The following is a 25,803-nucleotide window of genomic DNA, read 5'->3' on the forward strand; positions in this document are numbered from 1 at the left end:
AAATAACCACCTGGTTATACTTAATGTACAAAAAAATAACATTGAAATTTAAGATTGGAGCACTTGTCACAGAATACTGTTATCTGTGGTACAAATGGTCATCTTTTTTCATTTGCTTTGACTGATGTCCTCTCTGATTTACTCTGTATTCCATTGCACATTGGTACAGGGGACACAAAGCAGGTAGACTAGGATCTGCTTTCAGGGCATCTTCAGTTTCCCAGCTTATTACAGAAGAGAGATGTGCGCACACATTGGCCAGGTCTTCATCCTGTGCTCTCTTACAGGAGTTTGTCCTCAGTATCCGAGAACTCCCACGGCTTGTGCGCTTCTTCCCAAAGATCCTCTTGGCTGTTATCGTTAGTTCTTGTGATGAAGTGTACAGGAAGATTGCTTACTGGTTAAATGATATGGGTATTTATAATTTACTTGATATTACAGTCAGCTTCTTGCTCTTCTTCCTTATTTCCTTGTTGTTGTCTTTGTTCTGTGGTATTTGCCACATTACATATCTTTATTGTACTTTTTTCTTGCCTTCCTCTTTTCTCTGCTTTTTGGCTTTCCCTTCAATTCCTGTTGTTCGGCTAATTATTTGACAACTTTACTTATCTCACCCTTTGCAGAGAATTACCGTTTACAGAGTGCCTACGAGAAACATCTAATCATCAAAATTGTATTGGTAAGTAATTTGCCAATTAAGGGGGTTGGGAGCAAATTTGTGGCATAGGCCTAGATGTCAGCATGGCAGGGAGATACGTTTCAGGTACATAGGGGGGGATACAGAATGGTTTGTGTCCCATGCCTATAATTTGGAAGAGCTGTAATAACATATTTGTACATATTTCAGTGTGATATGAGAGTTGATATGAGTGAACTTTAAAGTCAAACCTTGCTGAGACCATTACATCTTGTGTCTTTCAGACGTTTCCCCAATTCTTTTTTCTCTAACGTCCTAAGTGGATGCTGGGGACTCCGTAAGGACCATGGGGGGAATAGCGGCTCCGCAGGAGACTGGGCACATCTAAAGAAAGCTTTAGGACTAACTGGTGTGCACTGGCTCCTCCCCCTATGACCCTCCTCCAAGCCTCAGTTAGATTTCTGTGCCCGACGAGAAGGGTGCACACTAGGGGCTCTCCTGAGCTTCTTAGTGAAAGTTTTAGTTTAGGTTTGTTATTTTCAGTGAGACCTGCTGGCAACAGGCTCACTGCATCGAGGGACTAAGGGGAGAAGAAGCGAACTCACCTGCGTGCAGAGTGGATTGGGCTTCTTGGCTACTGGACATTAGCTCCAGAGGGACGATCACAGGCCCAGCCTGGATGGGTCCCGGAGCCGCGCCGCCGGCCCCCTTACAGAGCCAGAAGAGCGAAGAGGTCCGGAAAAATCGGCGGCAGAAGACGTTCCTGTCTTCAATAAGGTAGCGCACAGCACTGCAGCTGTGCGCCATTGCTCTCAGCACACTTCATACTCCGGTCACTGAGGGTGCAGGGCGCTGGGGGGGGCGCCCTGAGACGCAATAAAACATGATAAAAATACCTTACATGGCAAAAAATACATCACATATAGCTCCTGGGCTATATGGATGCATTTAACCCCTGCCAGAATATACAGAAAAACGGGAGATAAGGCCGCCGAAAAGGGGGCGGAGCCTATCTCCTCAGCACACTGGCGCCATTTTCCCTCACAGCTCAGTTGGAGGGAAGCTCCCTGGCTCTTCCCTGCAGTCACTACACTACAGAAAGGGTTAAAAAAAGAGAGGGGGGCACTAATTAGGCGCAGTATTAAAACATACAGCAGCTATAAGGGGAAAAACACTTATATAAGGTTATCCCTGTATATATATATAGCGCTCTGGTGTGTGCTGGCATACTCTCCCTCTGTCTCCCCAAAGGGCTAGTGGGGTCCTGTCCTCTATCAGAGCATTCCCTGTGTGTGTGCTGTGTGTCGGTACGTTTGTGTCGACATGTATGAGGAGAAAAATGATGTGGAGACGGAGCAGAGTGTCTGTAACAGTGATGTCACCACCTAGGGGGTCGACACCTGAGTGGATGTACTGTTGAAAATTACGTGACAGTGTCAGCTCTGTATAAAAAAAACAGTGGTTGACATGAGACAGCCGGCTACTCAGCTTGTGCCTGTCCAGACGTCTCATAGGCCGTCAGGGGCTCTAAAGCGCCCGTTACCTCAGATGGCAGATACAGACGCCGACACGGATACTGACTCCTGTGTCGACGGTGAAGAGACAACCGTGATTTCCAGTAGGGCCACACGTTACATGATTGAGACAATGGAAAATGTTTTATACATTTCTGATAATACGAGTACCACCAAAAAGGGGTATTATGTTCGGTGAGGGAAAAACTACCTGTAGTTTTCCTGAATCTGAGAAATAAAATTAGGTGTGTGATGATGCGTGGGTTTCCCCCCGATAACAATTGATAATTTCTTAAAAAGTATTGGCTGTATACCCTTTCCCGCCAGAGGTTAGGGTGTGTTGGGAAACACCCCCTAGGGGGGATAAGGCGCTCACACGCTTGTAAGAACAAGGGCTCTACCCTCTCATGAGATGGCCGCCCTTAAGGATCCTGCTGATAGAAAGCAGGAGGGTATCCAAAAAATGTATTCACACACATACTGGTGTTATACTGCGACCAGCAATCGCCTCAGCCTGGAGGTGCAGTGCTGGGTTGGCATGGTCGGATTCCCTGACTGGAAATATTGATATCCTAGATAAGGATAGTATATTATTGCCTATAGAGCATTTAAAAGATGCATTTCTATATATGCATGATGCACAGCGGAATATTTGCCGACTGGCATCAAGTATAAGTGCGTTGTCCAATTCTACCAGTAAAATGGTCAGGTGATGCGGATTCCAAACGGCATTTGGAAGTATTGCCTTTGAAAGGGGACATTTGGGGTCGGTCTTTTAGACCTGGTGGCCACGGCAACAACTGGGAAATCCACGTTTGTACCCCAGGTCGCTCTCAAAATAAGACGCCGTATTATCAGGCGCAGTCCTTTGTTGGCAAGCGGACAAAAGGTTCCTCTTTTCTGCTCGTGACAGAGGGAGAGGAAAAAGGCTGAAGAGATTACCCAGTTCCCAGGAACAGAAATCCTTTCCCGCCTCTGCAAAGCCCTCAGTATGACGCTAGGGCCTTACAAGCTCAGGCACGGTGGGGGCCCGTTCTCAATGAATTTCAGTGCGCAGTGGGCTCACTCGCAAGTAGACCCCTGGATCCTTCAGGTAATATCTCAAGGGTACATATTGAAATTCGAGACGTCTCCCCCTCGCCGTTTCCAAAAGTCGGCTTTACCGACGTCTCCCTCTGACAGGGAGGCAGTTTTGGAAGCCATTCACAAGCTGTATTCCCAGCAGGTGATAATCAAGGTACCCCTCCTGCAACAGGGAACGGGGTATTATTCCACACTATTGTGGTACCGAAGCCAGACGGCTCGGTGAGACCGATTCTAAATCTAAAATCTAAAATCTTTGAACACTTACATACAGAGGTTCAAATTCAAGATTGAGTCACTCAGAGCAGTGATTGCGAACCTGGAAGAAGGGGACTACATGATGTCTCGGGACATCAAGGATGCTTACCTTCATGTCAAAATTTACCCTTCTCACCAAGGGTACCTCAGGTTATGGTACAGAACTGTCACTATCAGTTCAGACGCTGCCGTAGGGATGGTCCACGGCACCCCGGGTCTTTACCAAGGTAATGGCCGAAATGATATCCCTTCGAAGGAAGGGAATTTTAGTTATCCCTTACTTGGACGATTCCCTGATAAGGGTAAGATCCAGGGAACAGTTGGAAGTCGGTGTAGCACTATCTCAGGTAGTGTTGCGGCAGCACGATTGGATTCTCAATATTCCAAAATCGCAGCTGGTTCCGACGACTTGTCTTCTGTTTCCTAGGGATGTTCCTGGACACAGTCCAGAAAAAAGGTGTTTCTCCCGGAAGAGAAAGCCAGGGAGTTATCTGAGCTAGTCAGGAACCTCCTAAAACCGAACCAAGTCTCAGTGCATCAATGCACAAGGGTTCTGGGTAAAAATGGTGGCTTCCTACGAAGCAATCCCATTCGTTAGATTCCACGCAAGAACTTTCCAGTGGAACCTACTGGACAAATGGTCCGGGTCGCATTTTCAGATGCATCAGCGGATAACCCTGTCACCAAGGACAAGGGTATCCATCATGTGGTGGTTGCAGAGTGCTCATCTTCTAGAGGGCCGCAGATTCGGCATTCAGGACTGGGTCCTGGTGACCACGGATGCCAGCCTGCGAGGCTAGGGAGCAGTCACACAGGGAAGGAATATCCAGGGCTTAGGGTCAAGCCTGGATACATCACTTCACATAAATATCCTGAAGCTAAGGGCCATTTACAATGCTCTAAGCTTAGCAAGACCTCTGCTTCAAGGTCAGCCGGTGTTGATCCAGTCGGACAACATCATGGCAGTCACCCACGTAAACAGACAGGGTGGCACAAGAAGCAGGAGGGCAATGGCAGAAGCTGCAGGGATTCTTCGCTGGGCGGAAAATCATGTGATAGCACTGTCAACAGTATTCATTCCGGGAGTGGACAACTGGGAAGCAGACTTCCTCAGCACGACCTCCACCCGGGAGAGTGGGGACTTCACCCAGAAGTCGTCCACATGATTAAAAAACTCGACAGGTATTGCGCCAGGTCAAGAGACCCTCAGGCAATAGTTGTAGACGCTCTGGTAACACCGTGGGTGTACCAGTCAGTGTATGTGTTCCCTCCTCTGCCTCTCATACCCAAGGTACTGAGATTGATAAGATGGAGAGGAGAAAGCACTATATTCGTGGCTCCGGATTGGCCAAGAAGGACTTGGTAACCGGAACTTCAAGAGATGCTCACGGAGGATCCGTGGCCTCTACCTCTAAGAAGGGACCTGCTCCAGCAAGGACCCTGTCTGTTCCAAGACTTACCGCGGCTGCGTTTGACGGCATGGCGGTTGAACGCCGGATCCTGAAGGAAAAAAGGCATTCCGGATGAAGTCATCCCTATCCTGATCAAAGCCAGGAAGGATGTAACCGCAAAAACATTATCACCGCAATTGGCGAAAATATGTTGCGTGGTGCGAGGCCAGTAAGGCCCGACGGAGGAAATTCAACTGGGTCGATTCCTACATTTCCTGCAAACAGGAGTGTCTATGGGCCTGAAATTGGGGTCCATTAAGGTTCAATTTTCGGCCCTGTCAATTTTCTTCCAAAAAGAACTAGCTTCAGTCCCTGAAGTTCAGACGTTTGTAAAAGGGGTACTGCATATACAGCCTCCTTTTGTGCCTCCAGTGGCACTTTGGGATCTCAATGTAGTTTGGGTTCCAAAAGTCACATTGGTTTGAACCACTTAAATCTGTGGAGTTAAAATATCTCACATGGAAAGTGGTCATGCTGTAGGCCCTGGCCTGGGCCAGGCGCGTGTCAGAATTGGCGGCTTTATCCTGAAAAAGCCCTTATCTGATGTTCCATTCGGACAGGGCGGAATTGAGGACTCGTCCTCAGTTTCTCCCCAAGGTGGTTTCAGCGTCTCACCTGAACCAACCTATTGGTGGTGCCTGCGGCTACTAGGGACTTGGAGGCCTCCAAGTTGCTAGACGTTGTCAGTGCCCTGAAAATATATGTTTCCAGGACGGCTGGAGTCAGGAAATCTGACTCGCTGTTTATCCTGTGTGCACCCAAGAAGCTGGGTGCTCCTGCTTCTAAGCAGACTATTGCTCGTTGGATTTGTAGTACAATTCAGCTTGCACATTCTGTGGCAGGCCTGCCACAGCCAAAAATCTGTAAATGCCCACTCCACAAGGAAGGTGGGCTCATCTTGGGCGGCTGCCCGAGGGGTCTCGGCTTTACAACTTTGCCGAGCTGCTACTTGGTCGGGTTCAAACACATTTGCAAAATTCTACAAGTTTGATACCCTGGCTGAGGAGGACCTTGAGTTTGCTCATTCGGTGCTGCAGAGTCATCCGCACTCTCCCGCCCGTTTGGGAGCTTTGGTATAAACCCCATGGTCCTTACGGAGTCCCCAGCATCCACTTAGGACGTTAGAGAAAATAAGAATTTACTTACCGATAATTCTATTTCTCATAGTCCGTAGTGGATGCTGGGCGCCCATCCCAAGTGCGGATTGTCTGCAATACTTGTACATAGTTATTGTTACAAAAATCGGGTTATTATTGTTGTGAGCCATCTTTCAGAGGCTCCTCTGTTATCATGCTGTTAACTGGGTTCAGATCACAGGTTATACGGTGTGATTGGTGTGGCTGGTATGAGTCTTACCCGGGATTCAAAATCCTTCCTTATTGTGTACGCTCGTCCGGGCACAGTATCCTAACTGAGGCTTGGAGGAGGGTCATAGGGGGAGGAGCCAGTGCACACCAGTTAGTCCTAAAGCTTTCTTTAGATGTGCCCAGTCTCCTGCGGAGCCGCTATTACCCCCATGGTCCTTACGGAGTCCCCAGCATCCACTACGGACTATGAGAAATAGAATTATCGGTAAGTAAATTCTTATTTTTGTTGTTGTTTTTCTTGTTTGTATATATAACTAATTTGCACATTGTTTTTCCTCTTAAGTTCCAGTTTGTAAATTCCTACCTGAGTCTTTTCTACATTGGTTTCTACCTCAAGGACATGGAGCGACTCAAGGAGGTGAGTGGTTGCATCATCCTTCTGGTTTTTTCTTTATTTGCAATTTTTTGTTAAGAATATGTGGACCTTTGCCTTGATTCAGAGATTTATGCAAATAATCCGCTGCTGTGCTGAAGACGCAGCATCAGATCATCTGTGTGAACATCGGTCATCTGTTTAACCCTGAGGTTCCTCAGGATGACTGAGGAAATCATGCTGCTGAGGCCAATGAAGCAGTGTTCAAGGATGCAGCCAGTGCCTTCAGTACACACACAAAACAGGGCCGACACTCCACTTTAACACTGGCTGGCACCCCCCCCCCTCCCCCCCAAATGTCAAGTACACGGAGAGCGACTTCTGCACATGTGTAGATCTCGCACAATCAGACAGCAGCGCTTTAAGAGAGGAATGGGCCTGTGTGCAGTCTCTGATTGGGCCCCCTCCTCTCTGGCTGTGCAGTAGCACACATGCTGCATTCCGGGTCCATCTCTATTGCGCATAAGTGAATCACCGGAAAAATGGCCACGGCGTCCATCTGCAGCAAGCGTCAGTCCGACGTAGAGGTGAATATAATTAAATGGGTGCAGGGTGTGCATGTGTTGGCACCCCTGAATCCAGGGTCTTGCATACATTACATATACACCAGTGATCGGAGATGTATGTAAACCAGTGTGTTGCGTACGTTGGGGAATTAAGCTTGTGAAGATACACATTTGAACCTTTACTTGCTACAATGCTTTTAAAGGGTTGTATTACTGGTATGTATGTATCAGACTACTAATATGGCATGGCATGTGTTTTTATGTATGTAGCCTGTCCTTTAGACCAGTGTTTAACTACAAACTGTCTAATTATGTGACCTGTTTTTAATGAAATATTCAGGTTATTCCTTTGGAGAAATGGAGACCGTTTTGATTATGCATATATTGTGTTTTATTTAGATGTTGCTGTCTGCAGAGCATGCTAAATTTATATGGTTTATTATATCACTGTTTGTTAAAGTATATAATAGTATGTGTTCCAGCTAGCTTCAGATGATGATTTGCTATGGTATGGGTGGCTCTGCACACTCACCTTTACTCAACCCCCTTTTCTTTGCCAATCTCTTTCTACCTCCTTAGCCTAATAACCATCTTTTAATATCGCTGTTCAATAGGGTATAAGTACATTTATGGAAACTGAAATGGTTTAAAGATGTCTAGCTTTCACAAAGTATGAACCAAAAACCTTTGTAATATCAGAATTATTCATCTGTTTATTAAATTAACCTTCCTAAAGCGGTGTACAGACTACACATTGTGTCTACCCAGCGACATCGCACACGATGAGACCTGGAAGGAAGCCGGCATCTGCAAAGTGCATACAAACTTGCTGATGCCTGGAGCAACGGTGGCGGCCATGCTGCATTCGACAGCATGGCCCTCGTTAGCAGTGTCTTTCATCGGTACCTGCGGGAGCGCGCATCGTCAGCGACATAGCGGGTACGCAATATGTTGCTCAGATTGGCTGACATATCGTCTAGTGCATGGGGCTTCAACCTGTGGCCCTCCAGCTGCTGTGGAACTACATATCCCAGCATGTGCTGCCCCAGTTTTGCTAGTAAGGTGTGCTAAAACTGAGGCAGGGCATGCTGGGATGTGTAGTTCCACAGCAGCTGGAGGGCCACAGGTTGAAGACCCATGTTCTAGTGTGTACCCAGCCTAACTGTAGTTCTTCCCAAGTTGCAGCAGCTGTTGATTCCTCCTACCTGCTGCTATTACTGGTATTGTCTTACAAAAATGAAGACCTAGTCATAGTGCATAGGTAGATTGAATCCAAATTCTCAGCAGCTTTATGGCGATATCAGTAGTTATTGCTGTTAATTACCTGAGGCACTGTGGTGCTACAGAGGGCGGCAGCAGGCGGGACACTGCTTGTGCAGTCTGTAGTTATAGGCAACCATTTACAGCTAGAGGAGGCATTTTAAGATTATCCTTTGTAGGGTTTAACAAATTAGTTTTCCCTTTTAAGGGTTACTAATTACTGCAGTGCGTGCATGTGTTACATTTTCTTGCATGAAAGTCATTGTGTGTCCTACATCTTGATCAGCAGGGGATGATTAAAAGCAAACTCACATGTGACCGGTTCTCTCTCTGCAGCTCACATTTATACTACAGGTTGAGTATCCCATATCCAAATATTCCGAAATACGGAATATTCCGAAATACGGACTTTTTTGAGTAAGAGTGAGATAGTGAAACCTTTTGTTTTTGATGGCTCAATGTACACAAACTTTGTTTATCACACAAAGTTATTAAAAATATTGTATTAAATGACCTTCAGGCTGTGTGTATAAGGTGTATGTGAAACATAAATGAATTGTGTGAATGTACACACATTTTGTTTAATGCACAAAGTTATAAAAAATATTGTCTAAAATTACCTTCAGGCTGTGTGTATAAGGTGTATATGGAACATAAATGCATTCTGTGCTTAGATTTAGGTCCCATTGCCATGATATATCATTATGGTATGCAATTATTCCAAAATACGGAAAAATCCGATATCCAAAATACCTCTGGTCCCAAGCATTTTGGATAAGGGATACTCAACCTGTATTACTGATTCTAAGGTCTGTCTTTACATTTTACATCTCAAGTAAAGGTTTTGTCAGACAAATTCACCTTATTGGACAGCTGCAACAGCCCAATCCATAACCGGTCATGGATGACATGACTCTTCTAGTTGGGTGAAATTTCTTCTACGTATTAAAGAAAACTTTCTGTGTGTCAGGATTGGTAAGGGGAATATTAAGGGGACATTTACTAAGCAGTGATAAGAGCGGAGAAGTGAGCCAGTGGAGAAGTTGCCCGTGGCAACCAATCAGCACTGAAGTAACATCTATAATTTGCATACTATAAAATTATACAGAGCTGCTCATTGGTTGCCATGGGCAGCGTCTCCACTGGCTCACTTCTCCACTCTTATCACTAGTAAATGTCCCCCTTAGTGTCTAGTCCAGTATCCCAAATCTCTCACTGAGGATCATGAAGCTGTCTTTTTAAACCCACTATTGATTGAATAAACTACTGAATAATGCTTCTGTAGCATTATGTGTCAGCTAGCGGTCTATGGCACAGAGGAGCAGAAAGACAGAAATGTGCCACTATCTACTGTTGATAGAGCATATTATATCCAATTCCCTTAATGTTTATATGCATTGTAGGCTACAGATTTATAGAATGGGTGGGAATTTGTGATTAAACCTACCCTTTCTCCCTACTAATAAAAACATACGAATGTAAATCGGACAGATTGGGCCAGGTGTAATGAATTCCGACTTGGCCGAAGGTATGGGTTCCTTGCCAAACTCTGAAGTGTTTTTTTTAAAGCAGCAATCAATTACAAGGCATGGTTTTGCCTTGTACATGATTTCCACTTTATAAAATTATCCGGGAACCCGCACCTCTGGCCAGCTTGGACGTCGTTACATCGGCCCCTTGTGTTGGATTACACCTTTTTTTTTTTTTTAATATGGCATTTCTTATTTCTCTACATCCTAGAGGATACTGGGGTCCATATAGTACCATGGGGTATAGATGGGTCCACTAGGAGCCATGGGCACTTTAAGAATTTGATAGTGTGGGCTGGCTCCTCCCTCTATGCCCCTTCTACCAGACTCAGTTTAGAAAATGTGCCCGGAGGAGCTGGTCACGCTTAAGTAAGATCCTGAAGAGTTTTCTGCATTTTTCTCTTACATCCTAGAGGATGCTGGGGACTCCAAAAGGACCATGGGGTATAGACGGGATCCGCAGGAGACATGGGCACACTAAAAGACTTTGACTGGGTGTGAACTGGCTCCTCCCTCTATGCCCCTCCTCCAGACCTCAGTTAGATTCTGTGTCCAGGAGAGACTGGACACACACTACGGGAGCTCTACTGAGTTTCTCTGGAAAGACTTTGTTAGGCTTTTTTATTTTCAGGGAGACCTGCTGGCTACAGGCTCCCTGCTTCGTGGGACTGATGGGAGAGAAGTCAGACCTACTTCTTATGAGTTAAGGGCTCTGCTTCTTAGGCTACTGGACACCATTAGCTCCAGAGGGTTTGATCACTTTTTGCGCCTAGCTGATTGTTCCCGGAGCCGCACCGTCACCCCCCTCACAGAAGCCAGAAGTAAGAAGCCGGGTGAGTATTAGCAGTACAGAAGACTTCAGTAACAGAGGTACAGCGCAGCGGTCGCGCTGCGCTCCATGCTCCCACACACCAACGGCACTTACAGGGTGCAGGGAGCTGGGGGGGGGGCGCCCTGGGCAGCAAGTTACTGAGGGTCTTTTAACTGTCGAAAGAGGCATATTCGGTGCCCGGGAACCGTGTACGATACCCCCGCCAGTATAAAAAATTTCAAATTTAAGTGGGACTACAGCGCGTCGGGAAGGGGCGGGGCTTAGCCGCACAGCTCACCAGCGCCATTTTATCTCTTCACAGCCGCTGCAAAGACGCTGGCCCGGACCTCCACTCTCCTTACAAGTATCTGGGGAGCAAAATGGGGGGGGGGGGGGGGCACAAGCAATTTGGTGCTACATATGTATATAGAATTACAGCGCAGCCATCATATATTATTTCTTTAGTAGTATATGGGCGCTGGGGTGTGAGCTGGCATATTCCCTCTGTGTTCTCTCTACAGGCTTCCCTGTGGGTCTGTCCCCTTTTTGGCCGGTGTGAGTGTGGGTGTGTCGGTACAGCGTGTCGACATGTCTGAGGCTGAGTGTACCTCCCCGGAGGAAGTTACTGGGGGCATGGAGAAAGATTTGGGAATGACTCTATCGGCACAGCCGACTGCTGATTGGGTAAATATGTTGAGTACATTGAATGCAAACGTGGCATTGTTGTCTAAGAGGCTGGATAAATCTGATTCTCAGACTCAAACATGGAGAAAATCCATGGAGGACGCTTTGTCTCAGGTACAGACCCCCTCAGGGTCATATAAACGTTCATTTACCCAGATGGCAGATACAGATACCGACACAGACTCGGCTTCAATGAGGCCAGTTTACATCCGAAAGTGGTTAAGAGTATTCAGTACATGATTGTGGCTATTAAAGATGTTTTACATATTTCTGAGGAACCTCCTGTTCCAGATACAAGGGTTTGTTTATTTAAAGGGAAAAAAACCTGAGGTGAAGTTTCCCCCCTCTCATGAACTGATTGCTCTTTGTGAAAAGGCTTGGGAGTCGCCTGACAAAAGGTGGCAGATTCCCAAGAGAATTTTTATGGCATATCCTTTCCCCTCTGACGACGGGGAAAAATGGGAGTCGTCACCCAACGTGGACAAGGCTCTGTCCCGACTGTCCAAGAAGGTGGCGCTTCCATCTCCTGACACGGCTGCCCTCAAGGATTCGGCGGATCGCAAGCAGGAGACGACATTGAAGGCCATTTTCGTTACTACTGGTGCACTACTCAGGCCTGCTGTGGCGTCGGCGTGGGTGAGTAGTGCTATTGCTAAGTGGGCTGATAATTTAGCTTCTGATATGGATACCCTTGATAAGGATAACATTCTTTTGACTCTTGGTTATATCAAGGACGCTGCAGATTACCTAAAGGATGCGGCGAGGGATAATTGGCCTCTTGGGATCCAGGGCCAATGCCATGGCGGTCTCGGCCAGGAGTGCTCTGTGGATTCATCAATGAAATGCTGATGCCGACTCCAAGAAAACTATGGAAGCTCTCCGTTTTAAAGGTAGTGTCTTGTTCGGTGACGGCCTTGCTGACCGGGTGTCTACCAGTACTGCGGGTAAGTCATCTATTCTTCCTTATGTTCCCGCACAACAGAAAAAGGCACCCCATTCTCAGATGCAGTACTTTCGGCCTAATAAATACAAAAAAGGAAGGGGTTCGTCCTTCCTCGCTTCAAAAGGTAGAGGAAGGGGAAAAAGGTCGCCTGCTGTGTCTGGCACCCAGGACCAAAAGTCCTCCCCCGCCTCTGCCAAGTCCACCGCATGACGCTGGGGCTCCCCTACGGGAGTCCGTGCCGGTGGGGGGCCGTCTCCGAATCTTCAGTCAGGTCTGGTTTCAATCGGCCCTGGATCCTTGGGTCTTAGACATAGTGTCCCAAGGGTACAAACTGGCGTTTCAGGAGATGCCCCCCCGCCGCTTTTTCAAATCGGCCTTGCCAGTTACTCTTCCAGAAAGAGAAGTAGTAAACGCTGCGATGCAAGATTCTGACAACTCGGCTGCCCTTCTTGGGCATGATCCTAGACACGGAACTACGGAGAGTGTTTCTTCCGGCGGAAAAAGCTCTGGAAATCCAGACCATGGTCAAGGAGATTCTGAAACCGGCAAGAGTGTTGATTAATCAATGCACTCGAGTGCTAGGGAAGATGGTTGCGGCTTACGAAGCCATTCTGTTTGGCAGGTTTCATGCCCGGGTGTTTCAGTGGGATCTGCTGAACAAATGGTCCGGGTCTCACCTGCACATGCACCAGAAAATAAGTCTATCTTCCAGGACCAGAATTTCTCTCCTGTGGTGGCTGCAAAGTTCTCACCTTCTAGAGGGACGCAGATTCGGAATCCAGGATTGGGTCCTGCTGACCACAGATGCAAGTCTACGAGGCTGGGGTGCAGTCACACAAGGAAGACGTTTCCAGGGAAAATGGTCAAGCCAGGAATCTTGTCTCCACATAAATGTTCTGGAGTTAAGAGCCATTTACAACGGCCTTCTGCAAGCGAAGAACCTTCTTCAAGGTCTACCTGTCCTGATCCAGTTGGACAACGTAACAGCGGTGGCGTATGTAAACCGCCAGGGCGGAACAAAGAGCAGGGCGGCAATGGCGGAGGCCACAAGAGTTCTCCGCTGGGCGGAACAGCACATGAGCGCTCTGTCAGCAGTTTTCCTTCCGGGCGTGGACAACTGGGAAGTAGACTTTCTCAGCAGATACGATCTCCATCCAGGAGAGTGGGCCCTTCATCTAGAGGTGTTTGCAGAAGTAACAAGGCGTTGGAGAATCCCTCAAATAGACATGATGGCGTCTCGCCTCAACAAGAAGCTTCCGAGGTATTGTTTCAGGTCAAGGGACCCCCAAGCCAGTGCAGTGGACGCACTGGTTACTCCGTGGGTGTTTCAGTCGGTGTATGTGTTCCCCCCGCTTCCTCTCATTCCAAGAGTGCTGAGGATCATAAGACGAACAAGAGTTCAGGCAATACTCGTCGTCCCAGATTGGCCACGGAGGGCCTGGTATTCGGATCTTCGGGAATTGCTCATAGATCCTTGGCCGCTTCCTCTAAGAGAGGACATGTTACTGCAGGGGCCATGCGTGTTTCCGCGGCTGCGTTTGACGGCGTGGAGGTTGAACGCCAAATCCTAGCTCGTAAAGGTATTACCGGCGAAGTCATCCCCACTCTCCTTAAGGCTAGAAAGGAGGTCACGGCAAAACATTATCACGTATTTGGAGAAACTATGTGTCGTGGTGTGAAACCAAAACAGCTCCTGCGGAGGAATTTCACTTGGGTCGTTTCCTTCATTTTTTGCAGGCAGGCGTGGATGCAGGCCTGAAATTGGGTTCCATCAAAGTGCAGATTTCGGCTTTATCTAATTTCTTTCAAAAAGAATTGGCCGCCCTTCCTGAGGTTCAGACTTTCGTGAAGGGAGTGCTGCATATCAATCCTCCATTTGTGCCACCCGTGGCACCGTGGGATCTTGAAATGGTGTTACAGTTTCTTATGTCTCACTGGTTTGAACCTTTGCGAAAGGTTGAGTTAAAGTTTCTCACTTGGAAGGTGGTCATGCTTTTGGCCTTGGCGTCTGCCAGACGAGTGTCAGAATTGGCGGCCTTGTCTCACAAGAGCCCATATTTGATTTTTCATGTGGATAGAGCGGAATTGAGGACTCGTCAACAATTTCTGCCGAAGGTGGTTTCTTCGTTTCACATAAATCAACCTATTTTTGGTACCTGTGCCTACGGATGCTGGGGCAGTCCCAAAATCTCTTGATGTCGTAAGAGCTTTGAAAATTTATGTCGCCAGAACGGCTCTTGTTAGGAAAACGGAAGCTCTGTTTGTCCTGTATGCTTCCAACAAGATTGGAAATCCTGCTTCCAAGCAGACTATTGCACGCTGGATTTGTAATACGATTCAGCACGCTCATTCTTCGGCTGGGTTGCCGTTGCCGAAGTCAGTAAAGGCCCATTCTACAAGGAAGGTGGGCTCATCTTGGGCGGCTGCCCGAGGGGTCTCGGCACTTCAACTTTGCCGACCAGCTACGTGGTCGGGTTCAAACACTTTTGCTAAGTTCTATAAGTTTGATACCCTGGCTGAGGAGGACCTCATGTTTGCTCAATCGGTGCTGAGAGTCGTCCGCACTCTCCCGCCCGGTCTGGAGCTTTGGTATAGACCCCATGGTCCTTTTGGAGTCCACAGCATCCTCTAGGACGTAAGAGAAAATAGGATTTTAAAACCTACCAGTAAATCCTTTTCTCCTAGTCCGTAGAGGATGCTGGGCGCCCATTCCAGTGTGGACTGTTACTTGCAGTTGTATTGATAGTTGTTGTTTTCGGTTACACGATGGTTGTGTATCAGTTATATTCAGCTTGTTGCTGTTGTTAGTTCATACTGTTGTCTGGTATTCCTGCTAATCCCAGTTGTACGGTGTGTTTGTGGTGTGAGCTGGTATGTATCTCGCCCTTAGTGTAACAAAAGCCCCACCACGGTGAGCGTACATTCCCACAGCACACCGCCACCCCTAACAGAGCCAGAAGAATGAAGAGTGGTGAGTACTGAACCGGGACGACGCCCATTGTGGCGGCACGAGGGTACGGAGACGCGCAGCTTCTAAACGGGGCAGAATGCATCTCCAGACACAGTACACGACTGCGTCTCAGTACACTGTACATAGTACCCAAACTGGCAAACACAGCCTTAAAACGACTCTGCTCCATTTTAAGCACACAAATTACCTCAGCCAGTATAACAAAAGCGGGAAGACCGCGTGCCATCGAAGGGGCGAGGCTCCACTATGAGAGGATCCAGCAGCTCGCCAACGCCATTTTCCCTCTGACAGGGACGCGCAGCTCCTCTGGTGTGACTCCAAATTACCTCAGCGGTACCAGGGGGTAATAGCAGTGGGTAGCGACTATTAGTGTACTAAGTCCCCTATCAGGGTACTTAGTCTGCGACCCGGCTAAGCTTGGCATTAGCGGTAAGGGGGCGGTGGGGGCTGGCTCCAAACAACTCTGTGTCTCCCTGAAGGGCTCTTTGTGGGTTACTTGTGCTTAACCTTTTCGTGTGTGTGTGTGTGTGTGTGTGTGTGTGTGTGTGTGTGTGTGTGTGTGTGTGTGTGTGTGTGTGCTGTCACATTTACATTATGTCAGGCAAAGAGTGTGTTTCTTGTACAGCGGAGTGTTCCTCTTCACCAGGGGGCTCGGTACTCAGGGTTCACAGAATAGCGGGGGGCTGAACCGGAGTGGGTTAATTCTCTTCAAGGAATGATCTCCACTTTTTCTACAAAATTGTCCCGCAATAAGAAAGAGACGCAATACTTAAAACAGACCGTGGATGAGTTTATTAACAGAGACCCAGTCCCCAAAACAGCGTCTCAATCCCCTCCCATTTGTCCGCAAAAGTGATCTCTGGCCCATATCCTGCAATCTGACTTTGACGCTGATGGGTCATGCGGCTCTGTCACAGGGAATATAAGATGTTCTGCATATTCCTTATAAGGTGTCAGAGGAGTGTGAGGAATCTTATTTTAATGTAAAAAATTCCTCAGTCACTTTTCCTGTGTCAAAGGAATTGAATTCCCTGTTTGAAGAACTGTGGGTTAATCCTGATAAGAAATTTCAGATCCCTAAAAGGTTACTCTCATCTTTTCCCTTTCCTCTGGAGGATAGAAAAAATAGGAAAATCCACCGATAGTGGACGCATCAGTCTCTAGGCTGTCACAAAAATTGTATTGCCTGTTCCTGGTGCAGCCTTGCTAAAAGACACGGCTGATCGTAAAATTGAGACTACACTCAAATCATTGTACACAGCTGCTGGGGTGGCCCAAAGACCAACTATTGCATGTGCGTGGATCACAAAAGCCATTGTCTAGGGGGGGTGTTGTTTTACTCCTGCAGCATATACAGGACTCTGCAAACTTTATGGAAGCCATAAAAGAGATAGGCTTGCTTAACGCATGCACCACCGCTATGGCAGTGTCTGCACTCAGGGGCTTGTGGCTACGCCAGTGGACTGCTGACGCGGACTCCAGGAAAGGCGTGGAAGGCCTACTATTCACAGGAGAGACCTTGTTTGGGGATGAACTAGACAAATGGATCTCCACAGCTACTGGGGGTAAGTCTACGTATCTTCCTTCCGCAGCCCTCCCAACCAAGAAGACTTATTCAGCTTCTAAGTTACAGTCCTTTCAGACGGCCAAGTTCAAGGGCAAATCCAGAGGTGCTTTTATGTCCTCCAGTGGCGCTAGAGGTAAACCACGCAAACCAGCAGGTGCTCAGGAACAGAGCTCAGACTCTGCTTCCTCAAAGACTTCAGCATGACGGTGGACCGCAATGCCTGGAAGGCTGTCAGGTGGGAGCCCGCCTACAATTCTTCAGTCAGATTTGGTCACGTTCGTGCCAGGATCCCTGGATCATAAATCTTATTTCCCAGGGCTACAGACTGTACTTCCAAAAGCTCCCACCTCACAGATTCTTCAAATCAAGCTTGCCAGCTTCACAAGAGGCAAGTATTACTTTACAGCATGCCATCCAAAAAACTGGTACAGACTCGGGTCATTGTTCCAGTTCCACCTCATGTGCTCAACAACGGGTACTACTCCAACTTGTTCGTAGTACCGAATCCGGACGGTTCGGAAAGACCGATTCTGAACCTCAAGTCTTTTGAACCCGTACTTACGAGTGTTCAAATTCAAGATGGAGTCTCTGAGAGCGTTAATCTCAGGTTTGGAGGAGGGCGAATTCCTAGTGTCTCTGGATATCAAGAATGTGTACCTTCACATTACGATCTAGCCGCCTCATCAGGTTTATCTACGGTTTACATTGCAGGACTGTCACTACCAGTTCCGGGCCCTGCCATTTGGTCTCTCTATTCCGCAAACACGGAGTGAACATAATTCCGTGCCTGGACGATCTCCTGATTAAAGCACCATGCAGGGGAAGGTTGCTACACAGCATTAGTCTCTCAACCAAACTCCTCCAGGATCACGGGTGGATTCTGAACCTTCCAAAGTCTCACCAAGAGCCAACAAGGGGGCTCCCATTCCTGGGAATGATACTGGACACGGAGTCGCAGAAAGTGTTCCTTCCGTTGGAGAAGGTTGGGATGTCCTGAAGCCAACCCAGGTGTCCGTGCATCTGTGCATTCGCCTTCTGGGGAAAATGGTGGCCTCTTATGAGGCTCTTCAATATGGAAAGTTTCATGCACGACCCTTCCAGCTCGATCTGTTGTACAAATAGTCCGGATCGCATCTTCATATGCACTAGAGGATCCATCTGTCACCAAAAGCCAGGATCTCCCTTCTATGGTGGCTACAGACTTCTCACCTCATCTAGGGTCGGAGGTTCGGAATTCAGAATTAGATTCTGTTAACCACAGATGCAAGCCTCAAAGGTTGGGGAGCAGTCACTCAGGGAGTGCAGTTTCAAGGAAGATGGTCATGTCAGGAAGTCGACTTTCCAATCAACATTCTGGAACTCAGGGCCATATACAACGCCCTTCTGCAGGCCTCACATCTTCTTCAAGATCAGGCCATTCAGGTCCAGTCAGACAATGTGACGGCAGTGACGTACATAAACCGACAGGGCAGAACGAAAAGCAGAGCAGCAATGTCAGAGGTGTCAAGATTTCTCCTCTGGGCAGAAAGAAATGCTGTGGCATTGTCAGTAGCCTTCATTCCGGGAGTAGAGAACTGGGAAGCAGATTTCCTCAGCATACACGACCTGCACCCCGGAGGAGTGGTGCCTTTACCCAGAAGTGTTCAGGTGTTTGACAAGTTGATGGGGATATCCACAGATCCACATGATGGCCTCTCTTCTGAACAAGAAGCTCAAGCGGTATTGTTCCAGGTCGAGAGACCCACAAGCAGTGGTGGTGGACGCCTTGATGGCATGGAAGTTGAACGGCTGATTCTAGCCAGGAGAGGGATCCCTAACAAGGTTATCCCGACTATGATCCAAGCCAGGAAGGGGGTAACGTCTAAGCATTACCATCGTATTTGGAAGAAATACGTCTCTTGGTGTGAGAGCAGAAATTTATTCTGGGGTGGAATTTCATCTGGGACATTTCCTGCTTTTTCAGCAGGCAGGCGTGGATGTGGGCCTGCGTCTGGGCTCCATAAAAGTCCAGATTTCGGCCTTGTCCATTTTCTTTCAGAAACAATTAGCTTCTCTCCCTGAGGTCCAGACGTTCTTGAAAGGTGTTCTGCACATCCAACCTCCCTTTGTGCCTCCCACGGCACAAAGGGATCTCAATATGGTGCGGCAGTTCCTCCAGTCGGACTGGTTTGAACCGTTACAGGAGGTGGACGTAAAATGTCTTACGTGGAAGACCGTCACACTGTTGGCCTTGGCTTCAGCAAGACGTGTGTCGGAGCTGGGGGCTTTGACTCACAAAAGTCCTTATTTACTTTTCCATGAGGACAGAGCTGAATTCAGAACTCGTCAGCAATTTCTTCCTAAAGTGGTGTCCGCATTTCACATCAACCAACCTATTGTTCCGGTTGTCACCGACACCTCTGCAACTTCAAAGTCTTTGGATGTTGTGAGGGCTTTGAAGGTCTATGTAAAGCGAACAGCTCGTCACAGAAATTCTGACTCGCTGTTTGTTCTTTATAATCCAAATAAAATTGGGTGTCCTGCTTCAAAGCAGTCCATTGCACGCTGGATCAGGCTTACTATACAGCATGCTTATTCCACGGCAGGTTTGCTGTGTCCAAAATCTGTACAGGCCCACTCTACTAGGTCGGTGGGTTCTTCCTGGGTGGCTGCCCGGGGTGTCTCGGCTTTACAGCTCTACTGAGCAGCTACTTGGTCAGGTTCGAACACGTTTGCAAAGTTCTACAAGTTCGATACTTTGGCCTCGGAGGATCTTCAGTTTGGTCAATCAGTTCTGCAGGAATCTCAGCACTCTCATCCGGTTTTGGAGCTTTGGTACATCCCCATGGTACTAAATGGAACCCCAGTATCCTCTAGGACGTCAAAGAAAATAGGATTTTAATTACCTACCAGTAAATCCTGTTCTCATAGTCTGTGGAGGATACTGGGCGCCCGCCCGGTGCTTCGTTCTTCCTGCACTGTTAATTGGTTAAGTAATGCTGGTTCAGCCATTGCTGTTCCTATCTCAAGTTTGGTTAGCTTGGCTTTCCTCTTGTTGTGTGTGCTGGTTCGGACTCTCACCACTATCCTTATCTATCCTTTTCTCAAAGTATGTCCATCTCCTCGGGCACAGTTTCCTATACTGAGTCTGGTAGGAGGGGCATACTATCAAATTCTTAAAGTGCCCATGGCTCCTAGTAGACCCGTCTATACCCCATGGTACTAAATGGACCCCAGTATCCTCTACGGACTACGAGAAAAGGATTTACCGGTAGGTAATTAAAATCCTATTTTTTCATAGAAATTTAGATGATCTCTTAGAGTGGCCCTGTTCGAAGGCAAAATCACTATACAGATGCTGCAAGCATTCAAACAAAGGGCCTATATCAGACCAGACCTGATATAACATGCTCAGAGAGAGTTAGATTTGGGTGGGGTTATATTGTTTCTGTGCAAAGTAAATACTGTCTTTTTTTATTTTTACATTGCAATTTAGATTTCAGTTTGAACATACCCCACCCAAATCTAACTCTCTCTGCACATGTTATATCTGCCCCCACTGCAGTGCACATGGTTTTGCCAATCTGCTAACAAAGTTGCTGCTACGATCAGTCCTAAATTACGCCCAAAGAGAGGATATTTAGAAAAAACTAAACCTTGCACGCTGCAGTAGCCATTCCTCAGAGTCATGTTAGTGCTACTATATAGCCTGCTGTTCCTTCCAACATGAGCACTCTAACTTATAGATTTTATTTGCTTAATGGAAACGCAAAAATAGTCCTAAAGACAATCTATAGCTTTGATTTGCTCAAACCAGCATCTATATGGTTGACAGTTTCTTATTTTAACTAAATGGTTAACTCATTGGAACCCAAACATGTGATTCTGCTTTAACTCTTCCATTTCTTTCCTACTCTTACTTTCTATTGTTTATTCTCCTTTTTTTTTTCCTTTCTCTTTTTCCCCTGATTCTTTCCTCCACCTTGTACCTTCCTTTCCTGACCTCCTTGCAGCTCCTGCTCGTTTTCTCTCTACCCCAAAGCTTCACCCGCCAGATTAGAGGTGCCCTCCTCCCTTTCCTCACCCTCCAGTTTCACCTGTTCCTCATCGTCCTCAGGACACTTCTCAGATCAGCCAGACGCTTCTTCAAGTCTAAAGTATGAGGCTGGGCGGTGGGATGGGGTATTCTGTGGGGCAGTATTCTACTTGGATAGCAGTATCCTTGGAGTTTTAGGTCAACAATAGTGCGAGGGTCACATGGCCACCAGTTTTGTATCTACTTTAGTTACACGTAGGCAAATGTGTACACATAAGTTATGATAGTGTACAAAAAAGTGTTTTGCAATAATAGGTACACTACAGCGATGAGGACAACACACATTTCCTGTGCTTTCCTGTGGATCCCATCTTGTGATCTACCATATTCTCTGCATTTGATATCCAGGCTTTAGAGTATAAAATGGGATTTTGTGAGCTTTTTGTCAGTACTAGGCCTTCTCATTGCCTGAAGGAGACAGAAAGCCTGTTGCTAATATTAAAAGCATAGGTGAGTACTTGATGCATAGCTCATGCATGAAAATGAAGGCAAAATACTGTAGACTGATTGAGCCCATGGTTGAGCTCTTATTGTCGTATAGTCCACATTAGTTTTATTCAGACAGGTGCTGATTAATACTTGCTAAAGATGTCGAGAACATCCATCATTTATGTTCTGTACAAATGTGTGCAGTATTTCCCAACATTATTTATATAACACTATTATGATTACAAGATTTAATGCCATTTATGTGTGTTATATAAAAGCTTTTTTTTACCTCTTTTATTATGCATTTTAAGTCATTTCAAGCAAATTTCTGTGTTCCCATATTTTTTTGTTTAGAATTTTTTTGCTTAATTGCACTTCATACATTCCCATTATTTGACATACAGTTTCATAGGGTAGGTATTTATTTGTATTTGTCCATTTTTTTAGATTTTTTTATTTTAAATGGTCAGTCAAAACAGGAATAAACACAGAAAAAATGGCAACAAGAGCCCAATACAGACCAAAGTCAAATTACAGTAATAAGCAAAATGAAAACAAAAAGTCAAGTGATTAACAGAAGGAAGTGAATGTGTGTGGGGGCCACGAAGCAGTATTATAGGGTAAATACAAAATAAGCATTCCCCCCCCCCACACACACACACACACAGAAAACAGCAGCATAGGAGGTGTAAACAAAGAACTCAAGAGGAAGGGGATGGTGGTCTGCACTCCGCAAACAACCAGGGAGCCCAAACTTGTGTAAAAACATGTCCTCGATCATGAAGGACATATGTTATTTCCTCCATGGCCACAACATGCCAAATCTGGGCCTTAAGTGCAGAGAAAAGTGGGGGAGAGAGGTATTTTTCCAATTTAGAGCAATCAGGGATTTTGTCGACACCAAAACATGTACGGCCAATTTTCTGGAGAATTTGCTGAGGCCCGCAGGGGGATAGCACAACAAAAATATCCAGGGATCTTTTGGTACCAGAGTTTCGAGGAGGGAATTCAGGAGGTCATACACAAAGTCCCAGAAGGGGACAATATTCGGACAGGTCCACCATATATGAATCATAGAACCCCTACAGCCACACCCCCATCAGCAATCAGGTGAGGAAGATGGGAACATTCTATTAAGTCTCTTAGGAGTAGAATACCAATGATAATATAATACATTTTGTATGCAGTCTCTTTTATTTTGGTTGCAATAGAGCATGGGTCTTCAACCTGTGGCCCTCCAGCTGCTGTGGAACTACACAACCTAGCATGCCCTTCCACAGTTTTGCTATTAAGGCATGCTAAAACTGAGACGGGGCACGCTGGGATGTGTAGTTCCACAGCAGCTGAAGGGCCGTAGGTTGAGGACCTATGCAATACAGCTATTAGCTATTTGTCTATTTTTGGATTGGAGGAGCTCACTCATTTCTTACCCTTCATTTACACTTGTCCTAGAGTCTGCATTATTTTGAATAAAGTAGTTTTATTGAATGACCAACTACATACAGACCAGCAGTACAGATGTACAATAAACATTTGTGTATAACATGACCCAGAGCGTACATGCACTAAGCACAAGTATAGCAAGTAGATTCAGTTCAGTAATTGTCACAGGTGTACAAGTAATGGTGAGCAGCAGAACAGAATACATTTGATCCCAGTCATTAAGTATCATGTCCAAGGGTACTGATGTTTCCTTAATTAAATCTGTTATAATGCAGATACCGGGGCTGATTCAGAGATGGATGCAGATCGTTGCATACGCTGCTAGATCTGCGTCCATCTCCTTGCATGCTGGGGGCCGCCCAGGACAGGGCAAGTTCGCCCAGCATGTGTGTTGGGCCACCTTCCGATGCATCCGCAGTTAGATTGAGGATACACTGAATTAAGGTTGACCCCTGGCTGCACTGTCAGGCGGTCTGCGGCCATTATTTAAATCGGAGCGGCTGCAGGTGATGTCACGCAGCCGCCTCAAAAACACTTCCGGCCAACCCCAATTCGGCCCACATGCCCTCCCCCCCCCCCCCCCCCATGCTGGAAATTCTGGACACATATTAATTGCACAAGTTCTGTGGCTGATTAAAACCAGGTGAAATGGAGTCTTGAAGTCGGCCAGCCACAGAACCTGTGTAATTAATATGCGTCCAGAATTAAAGGGATGAAGTGGTAACCCTACCGTCCCCGGATGGCGGTGTGTAGGGTCCAATGCCGGGTCCATCCCGGGAAGGACCCGTTTCCAATTCCCGGGTGGGACCCGGCATTGCGATCTGAAACCGGTATAACTGCAGATGAACAGCATAGAGCATAACTGGTGAGCAGAGGTTCATGTCTAGAGAAGGTGCAGATTAAGGAGACTATTCATGAAGCAGTGAAAGGAGTGGAGAAGTGAACCAGTGAAGAAGTTGTCTATGGCAACCAATCAGTGTTGAGGTAACATTTATAAAGTGCATTTTATAAAATTATACATTGGTTGCTGATTGGTTGCCATGGGCAGCTTCTCCACTGGCTCACTTCTCCACACTTTTCACTGCTTCATGAATAGACCACTGACATATTTGGCAAAACTGCCTGATTTATACTGACCACAGACAGGACAATCCTGATGCTCATCCTGTTGCTAAATTACATGACCTGTTTCTACTGTGATTGGATGTATTAGTCAGATCTGACTGCTGGAGTCACCAGTGTTTTGGGTAATTGACCATATGCTGATCAGATTTACAGCTATGCCCAAAAAGCATACGCTTACATTTTCTTGGGAGAGATCAACTAAGGTGTGTGGATTCCCAACAGGAGTAATTATGGTATGTTGAATGTAATTGTGTGTGTTATACAGGATGGGTTATTTGTGTGTTGTATACTTTTGCAGTGTATGTCGGTGGAGATGTGTGTTGTCTGAGTGGGAAAGTGGGTGTATTGTGGTTTGTCTGCCATATTACAGCTACCACTGTGGTATAAAGAGTCCCAGTGAATGAACTATGTGATGTACGAGTTACTGAAATATTTGTGGATATGTGGATTTGCAGAGTCTCCACGGTAGGTTATGTATTTGTATTATAGTCCCATGAGTACGACTTCTCTAGAGTATTTCCTGCTCACTCTTGTTCTGCGCTTGTATATGTCATACTGCCAGTGGGTTTCTGTGAGTGAAATCTTCTGTGAAAAGAAAGTTGGCTACTACGTGCAGCCAGCAAAACTTTTTTGGGAACTGATGTTTATCCTTTTAATACTTTTGACGCAAATACGATGACTGCAATAGGCTTGACAAATCAGAGTAAGTCATTTGTGTCTTGCCAGTTATTGTACTACAGTAGTGTTCATTCTAGCACCTTGCACCTGTCACCACCCGTGCAATTCCTCTTTCCTGTCTGGGGTGTCGCTCTTTGCTCTGGTACTTACAGCACACTCTGGTCTGTATCTGAGCACTGAGATACAGACCAGAGTGTGCTAGAAGCACCAGAGCAGAGAGCGATACCCCAGGCAGTAGAGAGGAAATGCACAGGTTGTAACAGGTGCAAGGTACTAGAATGAACACTACTAGAGTTCCCAGTCTTGCATAGTACTGGAAGTATATAATAATCAACACTTTAAAATATAAATGTATATATGTTTTAGTTTATAGCTCTTTCAAAATAGAATACAAGACTGACTTGGTATTAAACAGGTTATTAACAAACATATATTAAATGATATTACTGCTTAAAATAAAACCAGTTAAGGTTATATTATACATAGTTTCAAATGTAAAAAATGGAATATGAAATCTCATTACCTGCAAGATAAAAACAATACCCAATACATACGACATTCAGGATCACTAGGAGTCAGTTCATGGATAATAAAGCATATACTGCAATGTAGATTGGCAGAGAAATCTCCCTATATGGCTTTAATGACCGTTAAACAAATTAAATTGCCTAATGGACTCTATACTGCAAGAAGTACTTTGTGTCCTGTGGTTAGTGGGAATGTTAGCATTATTACACCGCAGAAATCCCCCTAGATGGTTTAGGAAAGTCAAAAGCTTGTTATTATGTTGAAGAATCCAATTTGCTGTTACGCTCTTATTAGTACCACTTGTACCAAGGTCCCATAAACCTTACTCTGCAATCATGCATCCAGTGGCCAGCCAGTTCATCCAGGAATCAGTCCTGCTACAACAAGGTTGAATAAAGGTTTGCTTGCATTGATTAGGAAAATAATTTCCATACTTAGTAAACAAGCCTTCAGATGCCAGTAAACTGATGCATTGCTTCTGGAGAACACCTGACTTTCTCAAAGCCTTTTTTCTGTATGTTATATGTTTTATGAATGCAACACTAAAAATCTGTAAATCTATCATGGCACT

The 25,803-nt window shown here is 46.2% G+C and overlaps 1 protein-coding gene across 6 annotated transcripts in view; it reads left to right on the forward strand.

Moving 5' to 3' along the window:
• The window catches only part of ANO8 (anoctamin 8), a 244,048-nt gene that overhangs the window by 181,421 nt on the left and 36,824 nt on the right, over window positions 1-25,803 (forward strand). For 5 of the 6 annotated variants that reach the window (XM_063914579.1, XM_063914580.1, XM_063914582.1 and 2 more), the window contains 4 exons: window positions 288-414; window positions 624-679; window positions 6,594-6,668; window positions 20,947-21,090. In XM_063914579.1, the coding sequence (XP_063770649.1) occupies window positions 288-414; window positions 624-679; window positions 6,594-6,668; window positions 20,947-21,090 (402 nt within the window). The remainder of the gene's footprint in view (window positions 1-287; window positions 415-623; window positions 680-6,593; window positions 6,669-20,946; window positions 21,091-25,803) is intronic. The other variant, XM_063914581.1, reaches the window with a different exon arrangement.

This window comes from Pseudophryne corroboree, chromosome 1 (assembly GCF_028390025.1).
Source record: "Pseudophryne corroboree isolate aPseCor3 chromosome 1, aPseCor3.hap2, whole genome shotgun sequence".
In the NCBI taxonomy this organism is placed as follows: Eukaryota; Metazoa; Chordata; class Amphibia; order Anura; family Myobatrachidae; genus Pseudophryne; species Pseudophryne corroboree.